This window comes from Anarhichas minor, unplaced genomic scaffold, assembly GCF_050575085.1.
Source record: "Anarhichas minor isolate MPS153535 unplaced genomic scaffold, ASM5057508v1 ptg000007l, whole genome shotgun sequence".
Classification (NCBI taxonomy): Eukaryota; Metazoa; Chordata; class Actinopteri; order Perciformes; family Anarhichadidae; genus Anarhichas; species Anarhichas minor.
Window position 1 is genome coordinate 17,764,079 of NW_027466453.1, and position 19,376 is coordinate 17,783,454.

The window sequence follows — 19,376 nt, forward strand, 5'->3', positions numbered from 1 at the left end:
GTTTGTCTTCAGCAGTGTTGCCTGACATGAGAAAGGAAGTGGTAAAACTTCCTGTGCACAGATGTGGGCTTCGCTGACGCTATTGCAAAGAACAATGTGTGCATGTTTTTACTCAGAAGCATTCAGCATCATTTGACACATCATTTATTGGATTAAAACAGTATTTTAATATATATTTCAAAACATTGAGGCACATTTCTTGCACTTCACAAACATTTATGTTCATCAATCCCCACCAATTTGTTCAGTGTTGACAGAAGACGACTGGTGGGTTACAAACAAGACAAATGTCCACTTACAGAAAAAAAGACATGAAGGTTAAGGAAAATAGAGCAAAAGACAAAACAGACAACACAACATGGCTGAAACACACAAAAAGCTTTAAAAACACATTACACTCAACACATTATGGAAATGATCCACTTGAAGAAGTCCAGGTCAATTGAATTAGCCTGGTTAAAGACAGAGACAAAGAGGACAGAGACAAAGAGGACAGAGACAAAGAGGCCAGGGAGGAGGGAGGACACAAATTTGATTGGTCGATGACAAACACAAGAGCGCAGCGGCAATGAATCATCGAATTCCTAACCTTGGTGGAAGCTTTTATAGTTTTATGATTTTTCAACTGGACCTTCATGCACCAGTTGTAAACTTTCCTTCATTCTCACCTTTGTATCCATTTCTAAGGGCACCGTTCACGTCGCCATATTTGCCAGCTTGCTCTCCTGTGAAAGGATCAAACCCAGACCAATGTTATAAATGTGCTCAGAAGGAAACTGCAGCAGCAAGAAAAAGAGGTTTGACTGCTCGGTGAAACCTTGCAACAACAACGAGTTTGGACTTTATTAGAGGACTCAGGCCATTCACTTTGCAGGCCTTATACCCTTGAGTGGAAAATAATCCATAATACATGCAGTTGTACTTTTGGCGTGACAGCAATTTAAGTAAAAGTACATGTTCATTGCATGTAAAAAAAAAAAAACTCGGAGTACAGAGTTAATTTTCCAAAAATAGCTGGACCTCGTTTCTTTCACTCTCCGAAAAAATGTGTATGTTTGAACAGTTGCACAGTAATATTTAGACACGTGCAAAACTGCAAAAATAATTAGATATGACAAATATGTGCAGTACACTCTGCTGCCATTGTACTATTATGCAAGAAGACATGGCTAATGATGTGAGTGGAAGTTGCTCATAAATGAGGAAGTCTGTGGGTTTCTTGCTTACCCAAGGCATCTTGAGTTGCTCCTAGCTGTGCACCGTAACCTTATCAAACACAAGCAAACATTTTTACAACAGACAAAATACATTCATGATTTTCATCACTTTGCTGATTTCAGGCGTAGCTGGGGAAATGTGCACAGATGAAGGGTACACTTAAAAATGTAAATCTTAATAATTCAAGACAAACCAGTACTAAAAATACTAATGAGTACTGTCATGCTCGTCCAGCCACCTGTGAATTGCAATGTGATGTGCTGGTGTGACAAAAGACACAGTAGGGGTGTTGTGCATCGTGTGAAAGGCTGTGTGTGTGTGTGTGTGTGTGTGTGTGTGTGTGTGTGTTTATTTAGGTGAGAGAATGCATGAAAATACACCTGTTTGCTGAGCGCCATATCCTGCTACAGCTCCTGAAACAACACAAAACATGTAGATAACTCGACTTCAATAGGGGGCGTCATGACAAAGAGAAATATTGTAAACAAAGACACAGCTCAGCCGCAAAGCTAATCTTATCTCCGATCATGAGGCATATATCTGGTGTCTGTCTCATGGTGAACAACTCATGTGCTTATTTTTTGTGTTCTTAACTAGCATCGTTATGTTTTCTCTATTATCTTGTTTGGCTGAGGGTTGCAACCTCAGTGGCATTATCACACCCTGCTGCTTTAGAGAAACAGACAAACTGTTATTTTTCCATCAAACTCTCTCACACACACACACACACACACACACACGCACACACGCGCACACACGCACACACGCGCACACACGCACCATATTTGTTGGCGGCTTTAGTGCCTTCAGCACCAAGGTTGAGCTGCTGAGCAGGATACGGGTAGCCACCACCATCACCTGGGGGGGGGGGGGGGGGGGGGGGGGGGGTGACAAATGCGTTACTTATTCAACTGTTCTGGTAGCCGTGGAGTTTTTAACTAACATGATGGGTGATTGTAGTGTAACGAAGTGAGGCTGTTGTATTTCGTTGCTGGAGTTTATTCCTTTTAATGAAGGACACAATTTCAGCTACAAATGTCAAATAAACAATACACATCAAAGTGTCCTTATATACGAAAACAACAAAGAGGTGGAGGCAAGAATGTGGAGTCCATTATTTTACTTTGGCGTGTATAGATTACGCTTTCTGTTCGCATTCTTGCAGAGAGTTACACGTCTGTGAGGTAGCCTTGTGGCTCGAGCCAGCAGTCAGTTAGCTTAGCTTAGCAAACAGACTGGAATCGGAGAGAAAGAGCTAGCAGGCCCAAGAAAAGATCACAAAATCCTTCCAGCCTACTCTTCTGAAGCTCACTATTAACATTTTGTATCTCGTTAGTTTAATCCGTACAAAAACCAAAGTGTAAAAACAACAGTTTGCCGTTTTACATTGAATTATGTACTGCTGTAATTCCCAAAATGTCAGACGATTCAGTTACATTTTCATTACATGTTGTAGTAGAACAGTGGCCTAACAGTTATGTTTAGCTGTTTTTTGACTTTAATTAACAGCTGCTATGTTTGATATGACTTAATATGATGCGTTCTGTAACACAAGTGTACTCTATTTTAGATTACGGTTGCAGTTGACCCTTCACGAAGTCTCGCCCCTAAAAAGCAGACTAGCCAATTAAAGCATCAGGCAGCATCAGGACTGCTCTGACCAGAGTCTGACAAGTAACCGGAACTGCTCCCCTGACTCTCATGCAATGGTTTCAGATTTTCTTTATTTTCAGGCTGGTTTTTTGTAGATTTGAAAATAGTCATGGTGAAACATTGTATAATAGTGATATTCGTTACATGAACAATGTTGCTCCTTAATTTCATTGTCTTCTGTCTCGATCACCAGGTGATGCGATGCTTCACTGTGATCTGTGGGCTTTTGCTTCTATCTTTATCTTTTCATTACATCTTTTTTATCAGTTGGACATCCTGGATATCTCCTTCAAATACATATTGTAGACATTTCTGTCTACTTCTATCTGAAAACACTTTTCATGTTTTCCAAAAATTAGATAATAGTATTTAGGGACTGTAGTTAGTGACAGAGTGGGCTCCATGGTAATGTAGCTCTGACAGCTTGACAGAGTAGCAGCGGGGGGCGGGGCTTAGCAAAGGGTGAATTGAAGTTGCTAACACGTGCAGCTCTTACCCTCCAGTCCAGTAGGAATCACTGGAACGTTACCATAAGGAACCTGAGCTCCTCCTGCAAGGAAGAAATCAGATGGGCAAACTTGAATCATGCCTCTTCTCTCTTTTAACCTGCACGTGCTATAAACCATCTCTGTGCGATCCACCAGTTCAAATCTGACTCATGCATGGAAAGCCACATCAACAGAAGCCTGACTAATAGTGTGACAGAAGGACGAGGTCAGTGTCAGCACTGCTCACCATATTTGCCACCAGTTGAGTCGAGTCCTGCACCAAGTGCTCCTGAAAGAAGACACAAGGGGCTTCAGTGACAAACAACACAGATGGTATATTCATACAGAGCTCCCTATGGTGGGAGGTTATTTCCCTTCAGCTCGATACAACCATTTCTCAAAAAGTAATAGATTTCTCTGAAATGTGGTCGACAGATATTTTTCGCTTTAGCTTTAATCTTGTTTTCTGATTAAAACTTTTTTGCCATCAACTAATACATTACTATGAACACACTGCAGCCTTCTTGGGAGTCATTCACACTTCTAGTATTTCAAAGTGCTTATTTGTAACCGTGTTTGGCAGCCAGAGGAACGTACAGTGTAATCTCTGATGCTGCTACAATCATTAAATCTCTTACCATATGCTCCCTGTCCTTGTCCAGCATAGCCTCCTGTACCGAGGGCTGGAAAAATCAGAAAAAATATAATGCAGGTGAGACATTGTTCATCCATTAACTGATTCACACCTTTAAATTAAATAGTGTAAAAAGCATCTACATGAAGCAGGAAGTCAGAAACCACCAGATTAAACTGGTCAGCTTCTATGAATAAGAGACAATAGCTACACCCAGTGGATAACACTGGACATGTGTTCTTCCTTTAAGGCCTCTTATTTTGTTAAGCTGTAATATGTTACAGCTTAATACATACAATACATAATATGTATGTATTAAGCATCTACGGGTTAGTGCCATCACCGATTACAGGTTTGAGCAGGTTATGACCGCAAAATTGTTACCTTTACGCTTCCCTGATTTGCTCTCAGCACCGTCAGCTAACTCTGAAGGGTAACCGAGTCCTGAAACATAGCTCTAATTAGCATTATGATTACATCTGTGAGCTAATGACCCTTTAAGTAGTTCTCCTTAATTGCACATCTTTTTTCTTTAATTGACACTCACCAGCCCCGTGACCATTGCTGTAACCATTCCCATAACCTGCTGAGAGAAGGAGCTATAGGTTAAAAACATTTTAAATGAAAAGAGGAATTCAAAGCAAATCTTTTCAACTGTTTTTGACATTTCTGACTGTACCCAGAGCCAAAAGGGAAAGGAAATCTTCAAGAGAGTTCATTGCATGCATGTGAAATACCTGTAGACAAAGCTTTCGCACCAACATCTCAGAGAAAGAACAAAGACAGCCACTAAACACAAAAGATCGGCCAGTCTGAACGGAGTATCAACACTCCTGTCAGTGACGGCTTTGATGCAGATTCCCTCTGACACCAAACAGAATGAAGAGTGATCCTCTTCATCATTCAATGCAGGCAGACAATTTACATTTCAAGTCTATGGTTTTGTTTTTTATATTTAAATTGTCTTCCGTGTTGCCTTCCGTACTCGCAGAGCGCACAATTTGACTCGTAGAATTTGAATTCCTCTGTGCGTGGTCTGATGAGTCGCCACTTACCGAAGCCATTGCCTGCCATGGCACCCAGGTATCCTGTCGCTCCCTCACCATAGCCTGTGAAAGCACACATTCAAAACATATTGTATGGGACACACTCTCACTACTTCTGCATTTGTTTAAAATACATACATATTTTATATTTAATATCTGGTCATTTTAAATATATTTTGCCATTAATGGCATTTTCATTTTGCACAAACCCTGCAGTGGGCCATGAATTATTTTTTGAGGTAATATTCCACCCATGCGATGAACCCTTCACAAAGAGCAGTGCTTCTCCTCCATTGTTTTCACATCAATATTTAACTTTGAAAGTCAAAATATTGACTTCCAAGCATACAAAAGAAAAGGAAAAGACATCCACAGGAAGACAATCGGAAGACAGCTGAAATGGTTTGTGAGTGATCCTTTGATTTTTAAAAGTGGCATCAATTATTCACCAGAAAGGAAACAAAGACACTGAAGCAGCTTCTCCTGAAGGTGAAGTGGACTCAAACGCAACTAATTTAATTTCTAGGAAGACTCGCAAGCAAATTATCGGTTTACAAGGCAAAGTAGGAGTAACAGCTGGTTTTCTGCTGGGTGACACGATCTACGGTGCATAAGGTCATTAGGTTTGTGGAGGAGGCCCTTAAGAATCAAAAGAGACAGTCCTTCCCTGCAACACTTATGGGATACTCACCCTGTCCAAGAGCAGCAGCAGCTGAGATGGAATTAAGAGAAAGAGAGAGTTAGGAGTTAGTTTAAAAAGGGAAAAAACATGTGAGCATAAACCTTAAATTACTACAAAGAAAAGAAAAATGAAAGAACATTTACCTTTACCAGCTGCACCCCCCAGGTATGCTCCCTGTCCCAAACCTGTAGGCAGTGCATGAGAATCCTTTATCACAGGTAGTGTAACATCAGCATCTCTATCAGCTGACAAGAACTGTTTCCTGTGTGATGCGTCAGTGGCCAACATTACCTGGTCCGTAGCCCCCAGCGCCCAGGCCTGCTCCCAGATAGTTTCCTGGTCCTCCAATATAACCTGTGGAGGAAGTCAACACAAGCTCAGCCAGATGATCTGTGATTTTCTGTGGGCTGGATGAACATGATCCCGGATTTTATTATTATAAAACACTAGTGCCAACATTTATAGAGGAAAGTCACTGCTTTTGGTTGAAAGTCGGGTGTAAATCAAAATCACGTTTTTAAACACATGATAAAACCAGGACATAATATGCCGCCTCATTCATTTGTTTCCATATACAGAATATACAGAAGCTGCGGTTCTTAATGGAGTGTTGGACATGTGCGGCTGACAGCGGAACAAAAAACAAAACACATAATAGATTTCAACATGTTTGTCATGGTTGGATGGTTTTTTGCACCCTCTCCACAGGACACTTTCCTGGACTGAATCCCCAAAACCACAACACCAGATGCTTACGCTTCTTTCAGCATCTCTTTATAACATCTGTGGATCAAAACACTTATTTCTCCTTGTTGTACATATTTTCATCTCTGTCTTTTATATCTCCCTCTTTTCCTTCTCGTCTTCCTGTAAATCACTTTGTAAACTCTGTTGTGAAAAGTGCTATGAAACTAAAAATAATAAGAGAAACATACACAATAAGACAGAGATGTCATTGGAGGTATTGTGTGTACCTGTAGATACAGTTTAACATGCACCAGCCATCATGAAATAGTGTGATGTGACGGTAAAGAAATTACCAACGCTGACTTTAAGAGCTCTGCTCTAAACCTCTTTGTCCTGACAACTTCATCAAAGATTAAGAGATCGTTTTTGGCTCTGGGACTTTAAGCTCTTGAAGGAGGATCAGACAGATCGGACAGAAGACTTTCCTAATTCTTAGAAAATCCTTTCAAACTAGGACGTATTAGACTGTCAATCACGCATGAAAGTATCTTATAAGTAATGTAATAAATAAATAAATAAAAATAAATACATGGCATAGCAGATATTAAAGTATGTTTAAATATGCTCAGCGAGATATAAATGGCTCTCAGTCAGGACTAAGTTCAATATGCAACACAAAAACAAACGAGCGCTACTTCTGGCACTCAAAGGTCCTGTGCCAGTTCATTTAGTATACTCAAAAGCCACACCCATCCTGCTACCAAGAAACATTCAAATTTTACAACAGAAAAAGAAAATGTTCCTCCTTTTTTAAAGCAGTGAGACTCAACTTCACAGTCTATCGTCAGTAAAGAGCTTCAGAGTTCTGTTTTTAGTCTCACGTAGTTTGTGTTTTCAGGTGGCAGAGATACATTTCTTGAAAGACTAACAGGGGCCTTGCATTGCTGCTGGCAGCTGAAGACCCTAAACCACCGTAACACAGACACCAAAATGATTCTGTAAAAATAATCTATTTTATTTCTAAATTCACTAAAGAGTAGTTCCTTTAGTCAACATGCTTAATCCTGTGATGTTACAGGAAACTGACTTTGGGCCAAATGATGTTATAAACGCACTAAGACAGACTCACAAGGACATGCAGGAGACAATTTATAGTTCAATATTCTCTGGCTTCAACCTCGCAATGATTAAGGCTTGATGATCACTTTAAATCTCCATCCATGAAAAGATATTATACACCACTCAGCATGCCAAGCAACACACATACAGGCCAAACGTTTTACCGCCGGTCACTCCAGCTGCTGGCCCGTGACATTGAATCCACAACAACCGTCATAAAGCAGCATAAGTACTGTACATATCCTGAAGAAGACAACAATAACTATTGACTGGCTATTCGTTGTGCGTCGCTGATCCCAGCTAACAAACTATTCCAAATACAGAGAAAGATCATCCATGCAGTGTAGCTTCAAGCTGTATATCAACATATACACGTACACTGTGTGAGTTGTGTATGTTTGACGTGTGTACACAAATATGCACCAAAGTCGGCTGTAGTTGGCTATGTACTGTATATAATGTTGTATTTTACCACTTACTGTTGAAACTAGACGGTTTGTCACTCTGGGACTAGAAAAGCAGATTTGTTTGTTGAATCATTTCATTTGGACAATAAGTTCCTGTTTGTTTTCTTTTGTCTATTATAATGGGTGCTGCACAATGCTTTGTTTAGTAAGATAAATACAGATATTGATTTTGTGAATATGGATTATGTAGAGTCTGCTGTTCACATATTTAAATAAATATTTAAATTAGCTAGTTATTTGGAGAAAGCCTGAGAAATGAGCAGGCTTGTAGCAGTTCATTTCAGTTCATTTGAAAGTTGTCCACATAAATGTGTTATTTAAAAGAATAAAGAAGTACTTTGGATTGTTGTAACATTTGTGCTCTTTTGTTTTTGTATATGTAAGATTGCATGTTTTGTCTTGTAACCCCATGTGGGATGGGACAGATGTTCGCCATGATGCAGAAATAAAAACTAAACTAAAGTCTAATCACGGCTTAAACCACAACGGCACAAATGAAACACAAAGACATGCAAACAGACCTCAAGGCAACAATAAACCAAACGATTAGGACAGAACAAGACAACAAGGAAGCAGCTTTAGCGTCCTGATGAACACGGTATGGAAAGGATCAGCATAGGAACTGCTTCCAAATAGGTCATCAAATTTAATAAATTCAGAATCATAAAGCAAACAATGCTTGTATTTCACATGTGTATTAAAACTCTCATGTGGCTCCAGATTACATTTACACACTTTAAGTTACACTTGGTTCCTTTTATAGTCAATAAGCCAGATAGGAAATCCAACTGTGTTTGTCCTGGTTTTCCCATAAATGCTAAACATACCATAAAAAGAAGAAGCTTTATGTTTTTTATTAAAATTGTTTAGCTAGCTGGCCAACAGCTACTAAACGACGAGCACAAAAACATTGTGCTCAGGTTCCGCTTTCAATACAGCAGCGGTCAGAAAGAAATCCACTTATAATGTTTCTTGCATTCATGCTTTTTTTTTTTAAATATCAGATTGTTACTAAATAAGCACAAGACGCAGGAAGTGACTACATGTAAAAGGGGTGATTATTAAGTCAGCTGTAAGACTCATCTCTCAGCAGTGTGGAAATGAGGAATTATGAGTTATAAGTCCAATAAAAAGACTTTAGAAGAGATGGAGACTTTCCAAACAGGCACCTGAAAAAATTGGGTCACTTATTGAATCAAGAAACAATTTCAAACAGAGGTGGTGAAATATATATATATATAATAACTATATTAGATTTGTAATTAAGGATTTGGATAACTGATAGAAAGTGGAATTTGGTGGGAAAATATATTGTAGATCTCAAAAGTGTACAAAATGACAACATTATGGTGGTGTATGAAGACAAAGCTTTGCTCTTACTTGTTGCCTGGTCATTCCTCCCAGTCTGTCCTGGGATACTGAGAGCTTTTGACTCTGTGACATCACGTCCGGCATGGGAAAGGTGTTTTACTTTCTGACCATCAGCAGTAAAGGTTTTTGCTTCATGCTCTTCTACTGAGGCGATGCCTAAACTTTGGGTTCCACTTGCACCTGGGATCACTGGTCCATGGCTCCCGCCTCCGTGTGCTTGAAGATTTGGAGAGCCATGACTACGGTCTACAGTAAAAGTCCCACGGATTCTAGGCCCACTTTTGTCTTTAGCCACAAGTCCAAGGTCTTTGACGCCCTGGCCTTCTGCTACAGCAGATAAATAGCTTCTGGTTCCCTGACCTTGAGGAAGAGAGAATAAATTGCTTCTGCCATCTTGAGTTTGTGAAAGAGGTCGTTGATAAGTTCTCTCTCTTTGTGCTTGTTGAGTTAAAATTCCAAGATGTTTGCTGTCCTTGCCAACGTGAGGCTGACGCACTAAACCTTGAGTCCTCTGTGTTTCTGAACCCAGATGCTCCTGGTGACCGATTCCCAACAAATGTGACAAATCACGAGTGGGTCCGCAGTTCGAGGCTCGCTGATGTAGTTGGATAGCTGAATCATAGTCTCTTGCACGCAGGACCTGAAAGGAAGCCGAACCCAGACTTCTGGTGTTGTCTCTACCTAGAGGCAGCTGCTGCCTTACACCTATGGCGGCCAGTGTTGCTCCATGGTTTGCTGCGCCCCTTCTTTCTAAGACCGTAGGCTCATAACTTTGTCCTCCTTGTGCTTGTGAAACAGCTAGACCAAGACCTTTACTCTGTTTATCAAGAGGTGTCAGAGGTCCAAGACTCGATGATTTGACCGATAGATCAAGGTTTTTGATCTCTCGTCCATGTGGCAGTACAGCAGGTCTAAAGCCAGTTTCTTCCTGCAAATGAGGATCAGTTGGTATATCGCTTCTCCTCATGTTGGGCATTTCAGCTCCAAGAGTTCTGTCTCCATACGAGCGACCAATTGCTCTGCTCTTTTCTCTCTTCAGATCTTGAACAGCTTGGCCCAGATTGGCCATCTGAGGTCCACCCAAATCTGCTGCAGACACACCTGGTTGTGCAGAGACAACAGTGTTTTTTTGAGGGTCAACAGCACACCGCAGTGGCCAGTGGCAAAAATGTCAACTGTATTTTATTAGATGAGTGTATAAGAGCATTCAATGCAATATAACACATCATCCAAAGTATAAGCAGTACTCAAATGGCGATAACTCAAGACCAAACGGAGATAAGGCAACATCCATTATGGCCTAAAATCAGTCAAAGGACACAATCATCACCATAATTAGGAGCTGACACAACATACAGCTGAAGCCACACTTTCAAAGGACAGTCATAGTGCTTCTCACTGAGTCAGAGCAATGACATCAACACATAACACATGACAACAAAATGTTGCCACCCCAAATTGTTGAAATGCCATAAAAAGACACCAGTGTTACAGCAAAAGAAAAAGACGCCACCGGACTCATCAGTGTGTGATGAAGACAACTGATAAATAAAATCTTAGTCAAACACAGGTTTGTGATGAAGACAGAAACCTACAGTAACCAGCAAAGGTTTTAAAAGTGAAAAATATTTGCAGTTTCCCTGATTTTTCTTTAAACTATATGCATGCATTCTATAATCCAAAAACTGGGAAGCAGAACTGTGACCACAATAAAGTAATACATTTTAAAAATCACAGTAACCTGTTATGCCCCAAGAATTAGGCTGACGTGAATATTTTTTTATTTGCTAGGTTCTAGCAAATACAGCTTTCACAACATCAGAGTATCACCTTAATCTCATTCTAATCAAGTTATTAGTGTGTATTTAGTTTGCATAACCTATTTTCCAGCACTAAGTACTCCACAACTCTCATCAACTTTCAGACTTTAAACTGTGATACTAAGAGCTGGAGAACTCATGCAACATGCAACAGAGATGAAACACTGACAGAAGAACACAGTCAAACATCAGACCTGCTGTGCACACAAAATAACAACAGAGGAGCTGATGATAATAGTACAGTAGATAGATACGACTTCATGCAAACACAAAGTTAGCATGAACTCGACGTCAGTGAATCACAAGACACCAGTTCCACAGAGGTGACAGACGAATACAAGACGGAACAAAGACAGACAGACTGACTAACACAAACACCGCAGGTTGCTGTGGTGAAGGGTTTACCAGGTTTTTGTTGCTTAGCCTTCTGTCCAGTGGGATACCCAAGTCCAATTCCTAATGATGGCAGACAGACGGACTGTAAATGATTTCACTCAACATGCTAACTTACAGAAACACCCAGACCACCACTGTGGACAGACCAGAACTGGCCCCGACCTATTTTAGTTTATTTTAGTCATTTCAGCCACCAACCATTTTGTTCATACACTCACACAGAAACTGCTGAGCTTTACGTCTTTGAGCTTTAGCTATGCAGATCACACTTAAAACTGTATTTCTCAAAATGTTATGTTATAGGTTATTCCACCTGAATCTCACCTGTAAAGTCTTTCCAATCTCTACCCAATGAGTTTAAGGTGAGAGAAGGCCTAACTGATGTTAACTACAGCTATCTATCAGCTATTATGTGACGCGCCGGGGTGATGCCACAGGCAACACACAAAATAGGGCCTATTAATTATTAATACCTAGTTATGTTGTTGTGGACACATAATATTAAAGAAAGCTGTTGGACATGGTTTTGCAAGACTACTCAACTACCTTTAAATGTGATAATAAATAATCTGATCATCACATTGTTTTCTGTGCAATCTGATGAACCTGTTTTTATCCAGAACTGACAGCTAAGGTGTGTGTTCGTGGCAGGAGCGATGGTTTGGAACGTAAACGAAATACCCTCCAGCATACAAATTCGAGGTGAATGGACAAAGTAATTGGTTCTGAGGTAAGACCTGATTCATCACTTACCTGGTCGGGCTACAGGATAGCCAATGCCGGCTGAAGCCCCATATCCTGGCAAGAAAACAAAAAGCCAAGTTCAGAAGACGTGGGGCAAATCTGTAACACTGACAAGCACTCTGATTACATCACTAGTGCCCTGGGTTTTGTTTCTTCTGTGGACAGATAATTTATTTCCTGAGATGCAATATGTCCCTTATATCACGTTCACAGACGATGACAGAGTGCCACTTAGTGGAGATTTATCAGACAAACGAGCAGAGGGCTTACAGAGAGTGCAATTCACTTTGTATACCCTCATTCAGACAAACAATGTAAGGAAATCACAGAAATGTATAATTACTTACCTGGCAGAGTGCCAGGGCCAGCACCATGAACTGGAAAGTCACAAAAACAGAGTTTTATTTACAAAGATTTCTACAGCTGAAAACCAACTGTTAATGTTTTTGCTGAAGACACACACATATATAGAACTGTTGTGCATATGATAAGATAGAAACTTGATCTATATAATATATCAAGTGGATTATAACATTATTAACTTTAATTAGTCTTACCACGTCTCCCTCCATGGCCATAACCAAGTCCCAGTCCATTGTTTAGTCCAGTCCCCATTCCCATTCCTGTACCCAAAGCGGCACCTGCAATCGCAAGATATTACGTCAAAAATGTTATTAATAAACTAGTTTCATTATCTACATAGAGCAAATCAGCAATCAGCCACAGGAGTCAAGGGGGACAATAAAAAGCCAGTAGGCTGTGAGAGCTTGATAAGTGGTTATGATGGTGTACCATAGGCTCCCTGGGCTCCATATCCACCCTGCCTCAGGCCGGCTCTACCTCCTAATCCAAGAGCTCTGTAACCTCCTGTGAAAACAATCAAAAGCACGTATTTCACATTGTTGTTAAGCAGCAGAGTTTGCCAAAAAGTATCATCATTCAGACTTTAGATGCACAGATTGTTTCTCTGCATCAGGACTGAAGGGAGGGTTTTTTCACTTGGTAATTTACCTAAAAGGATAGAAAAAACTCCCACTCTTAAAAGGTTTAAAGGACATTCATGAAAAAAGGATTTTGTATTCTGTTTGTATATTTTGATTAATCTTCCTGCTTTGCCAGTTGGCATTCCCGTGCTGTGTAAAACTGTTTAGGTGTGCATCTCATTTTCGCCCTGCCTCTGAGAATTGATTTGGTCTTAAGACGTCTTACCAACACCAAGCTGAGCCCCTGGGTACCGACCAACTAAGATTTAAAGAAAGAACAAACACAAACATTACTCATCTCAAGTGACAGTAAACCAAGTCAATGCTACACGCAGGAAGTTAAACAGAAAGTTGAGCTTACTTCCAGTCTTCAATCCTTTGGTGCCATATCGGCTCCCCAGTGCTCCAAGGGCACCTGCAACTGAGCAAAAGTACAAAAAGAAACTGTCGATGATTTTATTACACAATTTAATGTCCGTTAGCTGTGTATTAGTATTCGTCTTACATTGAAACAATAATTTGGATCCTCAGGAGATACTTTTAAATACGTCTAACACATAACTGATTTCACATCTGTAAATGCTACAACATGCAGGTGCATGTTCCCTACAGTACATGTGTGATGGAGAACACACTACACCAGTGGTGAATTCAATGTTAACACATTACAAATAATATTACATGTAGACGTGTGCTCTTTATTTGTTCTCCTGGCTTATCTGTAAATCTAAAGACTTGCACAGATAACAATGCACACCAAAGCATATTTGTTCTTCAGTCATTAGTTAACCAATTGGTTTCACAGGAACGGTTAATGCATGCTAAGACAACCACTGACCTCCAGGTTTCACTCCAATGCCAACACCTGACAAGAAACAAAACACAGACAGGAAAAGGGAAGACAAACACAAATATTTAAAGAAAATGTTTCTAGGAGTTAATAAAAGGCCAATGGCAAAGTAATTAAAACACAATGTGCATGAAAAAGAAAACTTGAGACGTACCTCGAGCTGGCAGCACTCTCCCCCAGGATACACTTTGAGGTCTAACTCCTAAAAAATAAAATGTAAAAAACACTAACAACTGGTGGGGGTTTGATCTTTGCATATATTTTTTTAAAAGACCAAAATTGTCATTTAAAATGTTCATGCAGTATACAATAGACCAAAAGAATAATGTCCTTAATACAATTAAAATCAGATAAATAAAAAGTACATAAAATCTTCATGAAAATTGCTTTTACTAACTACTTGAACACTATCCCCAATAAGGTGGGTATGGGAGCCATATACAATATATAAATAACAATACTTCAAACTACTGAGTATTACAAATGCCACTAGTGTCTCATGAATACTATCACCGGCCCTGGCAACCAACAGGAGAGGAGAGAGGAACAGATATCCATTGATGGAAACAGAGGGTGAGACAAAATGGAGCGACTGTGCCGAGTCCGTTTGTTCTTCTCACGTTTGGTCGTCAAATCTGACCTGCCTCTGCCACCTGTTCATCGCCTCCTTTGAGTCAAAGAAATTAGATAATGTAAACCGCAGTGACTCACTGATGGTGCAGCCCGCGTAGTCTCACAGACATGATATTTAACAAGTGAGTGAGAGTGAATCACTGGAGATCCATCAGAGCTTTAAAGGTGGACTCATACACTGCTTTTAAAATTATGAAGGGACAACTTATCATGACAACAGCCATAACTTATGAATACTAAGTTGTATATATGCAACGAAAATGTAGCAAAAAATATTACAAGTTTGTGGAGAGGTAACCAGACTTTGCTTGGCATTTTTGATAGTCATTTTTGTTCCACTTTAACAAATATTTCGGTTTTGTAGCAATATTATCTTTTTAAACCTGATGATTGTCTCTTCCTCAACCAATGAGCTAATTAGAATATTATTACACAAAAGTGAAAAGTATCCATAACAAACTTAAACTCCATCAGATACATTTGATCATTTTCAGTGATTCACTTGTAATTAACACGAGAGGCCATTAGGAAGAGAAATTAAGTTGTTGTTTTTTTTAACAACAGAACATGGGCTGACTTGGTGTTCAAGACATTAAAGATGTTAAAGTAATAATTTCATAACTGAAGAAAACGTATTATTAATCTGTGATTTTAGTAAACCACCAGTGTTTAGTCTTTACTCGTGATATCCTGGAGTTTTTCTTACCGCCTTGCAGAGTTTGCTGAGCCAACCAGAGAACCAGCGAGGTCTGGAGCAGAGCTCGAACCAGCATGATGGAGGAGATCGGGCACACAAAACAGAGCAGCACTGAAGGAGAGCAGAGGGACCGACTGATGGACAGATGAACGGAGAGACGGACACTTTAAGCACCACTACTCCCGCTGTCTTATATATGGTACTCTCTTTGATACACTCCTACTGCCCAGTCCTGCCCTCTGCACACACACAGGTTTGATTGGGCAAAGCCAAAGGCCCATTTTGGCCCATTTCCATTAGCTGAGAATGCACACACACACACACGGGAACCCTCAATGTTCTCCCTTAACCATCCCGTGTTTGGCATGCTAAACCCAGAAAATATAAGATTTGTATGAGTCCGATCACATTAAGCTTATGATTTAGCATCATTTACATTTTTCTTTGACTTTTTTCTTGGGTAAAGATCAAATGGTTTTCTGCCACAGTAACAAGTGTAGGGAAGATCTAAAAAAACTCTAAAATCCCTTCAGAAGACTAAAAGCCAGAGAGGAAAGACGGTGCTAAAGAACAAACATCTGCAAAGTGTGTCTGACTTTTCTGCCACTTGTTATCAGGCTTTCCATACACACAAAGAGTCACAGTGTATTTGCCACATACACACGCAATATGTGTTGTGAACTGCAACGAGGCATGCTCCAAAAGAAAAGCACTGATAAAACTTTTTAGTGAAGTACAAATATGCAATGTGCAGAGTAGAGCGAAGGATTCGATGAGGACAATGAGACAGAGGACGCTCATCAGGTCAGTTGACAGTTGACCGTCCTGAGGAGAAATAAGCTTTTTCTTTTCTCTCTGTATTGGGATTGTGACTACGTCTGTTGCTTCATAATCTTACGAGCACTGGTTCTGCCCTTTCCCTCTATTAGGATGCTCTCCACAGCACCACAGTAGAAGGTCCTAAAGCTCATGCAACAGTGTCGTTTCCATAATTACATCCTTGCAAAAGCATCGGGAGCAGCAATTAGCAGCTCTAAGGCAAGATGACGTACACACTCATAACTGAACAGACTCACTGACAAACTCAACACTGCCTTTCATACCTGAAGAAAAAAAGCTGAAGACAGAAAAATGAAGACAGAAAATTAGGTTTTTGACAGATGTGTTGAACTCAGCCCTCCGCCAAACAAACTCACCTGCGTCAAAGACGATTAAACAACAGCCCTGTTTTTCTTGGGATTTGTTAATAGAGTAATCATTACTCCTCCTATAAACAAGAAGGGTAAACAAATAAGAGACAGCAAACAGAATATCTTATAGCGTCAATATCCTGGAGAAAAGTGGAAATTGCTAAGTAAACATAACATCATTTTTATATTTGTGTTGAGTGTTTTGTTAAGTGAAAAAACATGCAATTAACAATTAACACACACACAATACCGCTGTAGAAATAGCCCTCAAGGCTGCCACCGCTATTAAAACACCAGTTTCAAGGAGTTTCCACAGTTTGTTACGGAATTGCATTGCAATCTGACTTAAAACAGGCTGTCAGCTGTAATGGGGGTCTTTGGGGCAACACATAGTGCAACTACAGTCTGTTGAGACTGTGAACAAGAAGCCCGCGGTGGCATCGAGATCCCCCTCATATTCTATAGTGTGGGAGGTCCCCTGGTTTCTTAATCTATTGTTTAAGTTTATGTCTTGAGCTCAGGAACAGCAGCACTTAATGCAAACGTCTGACTGGAGAAGCACATATGATGGTTACCCTTTGTTCGCTGTTTTTTTATACCACCTGAGGAAAACTGAAGTCACACAGGCAGACCACCACATCGTCTTCTCTGGTGGTACTGAGCATAAGACAATAACATAACCCACGTCTGACTCACGACTCCCTCGCCCATGATTCACATCTAAACATTTATCCGTCCGCACATTTGAGAGGTGCCTAAAAAAAACAAGAAACAATCAGATCCATAAGGAGTGTGTCAATTGTTCAAGACGAGATGTCAAAGCTTTGAAAGGACGAGTGGATTGTTGCGAGAGGAGGAGGTGCAGACAGTGTTGGCTCATTTACTCAGAGAATAGTATGAGAACAGGGACTGCAGTGTCTGTGGAGACACATCTGGATGGCAGTTTCACTGTGGTCTGTCATATTAGAAACACTCTGTGCCCCAATATATACATAAAAATTACATTCTGTGTGTGTTCGTGTCCTCATCTGTCCTTTAAGGTCAAAAAAGAAAAAAAAAACATCACCTTTCCAGTTGATTGTTCACATAAAGACAACATTTTGTATTACAAGTTTTCTGAAGTTATGTAAAAAATGCAAATGAGGCATTATCTTATTATACAAGTGTTGATTTACATAAATGTAAAGTTTAAAGTCTGAACATTGGATAAAGCCAGGTTTAAAACGCTGAGCTGACACGGAGGGTCCCGACCAGGCCTCAGGATGCGACAAGTTGGGAATGAGAATGGGTCATTTTTGCAACATGGAACTTAGTGACTCACAATGGATGCCGATATAGATTTACAGGTTTACTGATATACATACATTTGCTCTACCTTCATGTTTATGGGTATGCAATTAGTTTTCACATATCTTGTGCAAATCTGATAAACAGATTGTAAGGTAAATGGATTAAACTAAGCATTGGATTGTGGTTTAGACCTCAGCCAAGGTGGGCATATTGTCCTTTTAGCTTTAGAGCTAAATGATCATTTTCACTTTTGACCGAGGAACAGTACAGGCCTATTGTTTATCCTTAAATCGGTTCGTGCTCAAGTGTTAGTTTAGAGTACTGGGGCCACAAAGTGAAGGATTTCAGTCTCTGTGGGAGTTATTTGCAACACTTAAAAGCACTTAGAAGTGCTATTCTGCAAGACTTAGTTATGATGTGTGCTTCCTATAAAACATCCAGTGTGTCCATCAACAAAACCCAGATTTATTTTACAGCTCAGTACAACTCACCACTTATTGTTGAAGTGTAGTCCATTGTTTCCTTCCCTCTAAAAATAAACCAAAATGTTCCACAGAAAGTACAAAATGTGTGAATAAACACAGACAGTCAAAACCTCAGTGCCTGTCTAGAGCAGCACACCTGCACCTGATCACACTAGCCTCCTAAATTAAATCAATCAAGCATCTAAAAATGCATCTAGCGCCATGTGGTGGCCGGAGGTGTAAATAAAAACCATCTCCACTAGAACACTTTCATGAACAGCTTCAATCTGGTGAAACGATCAATTTCAATCTTAATAAAACAACTCAGAAATAATTTGAGTCTTGAATTTTTAGTTGTTTTTTCTTCTTCGCCTGGGGACCGGACCAGTTGTGTTTATTACTGGTTTTATGCTCTTCTTCTTCCAGCTGGTAAACCACTGTGGAGCAGCTCCAGGGGACTTAATATTAGTGTTGAGCTCCATGTAGCGTACACACATTAGGGGATGAACACAAAGACCTACAGAGTGATGGTGCTGGCTCACTCTTCATCCACATCTTTCAGCTGAACCTGCATCTGGCTTGGCAGGTTTTGGTTTTGAAGACATTACAGCAGCAAATGTACTCCATCAGAGAGTCTGTGATGACGATTTTTGGTCACGAGTTTCAAAAGGTGGAAGGTGTCGTGTGGGGAAACTGGCCTTAAGACTGAAGTCAGATGGAAGAGTTTGAAGGAAGAATTAGAGAGTGAAGAGAGCAGCTGACCGACCAAACCAAATGTGAGGTGTGAACTAAACGGCCTGTCAGTGTCCATTTTAATGACGTACAGCATCTTTCCCCAAAGGTCAGGCAACAATTAGCTCTATTCAAGGATAAAGCTGGTGTTGTATTTCTTTTTTTTATTATCAACCCATGAAAAGAAACTAACCAACAAGTAATTTATCTCT

The 19,376-nt window shown here is 40.1% G+C and overlaps 1 protein-coding gene across 1 annotated transcript; it reads right to left on the reverse strand.

The window, feature by feature from the left end:
- Positions 1-127: 127 nt before the first annotated feature.
- LOC142938008 (uncharacterized) lies at positions 128-15,564 on the reverse strand. Its single transcript, XM_076081193.1, has 22 exons — positions 15,498-15,564; positions 14,313-14,360; positions 14,147-14,173; positions 13,670-13,729; positions 13,535-13,567; positions 13,118-13,192; positions 12,883-12,966; positions 12,673-12,702; positions 12,335-12,379; positions 9,375-10,466; positions 6,013-6,075; positions 5,859-5,906; positions 5,731-5,751; positions 5,049-5,102; positions 4,541-4,579; positions 4,378-4,437; positions 3,998-4,042; positions 3,607-3,648; positions 3,368-3,421; positions 1,999-2,076; positions 1,228-1,266; positions 128-725 (listed from the first exon to the last, which is right to left on the reverse strand). Exons 1-22 carry the CDS (start codon positions 15,562-15,564, stop codon positions 634-636), a joined length of 2,196 nt encoding a protein of 731 aa, XP_075937308.1. The 3' UTR covers positions 128-633.
- Between the last annotated feature and the right edge of the window lie 3,812 nt (positions 15,565-19,376).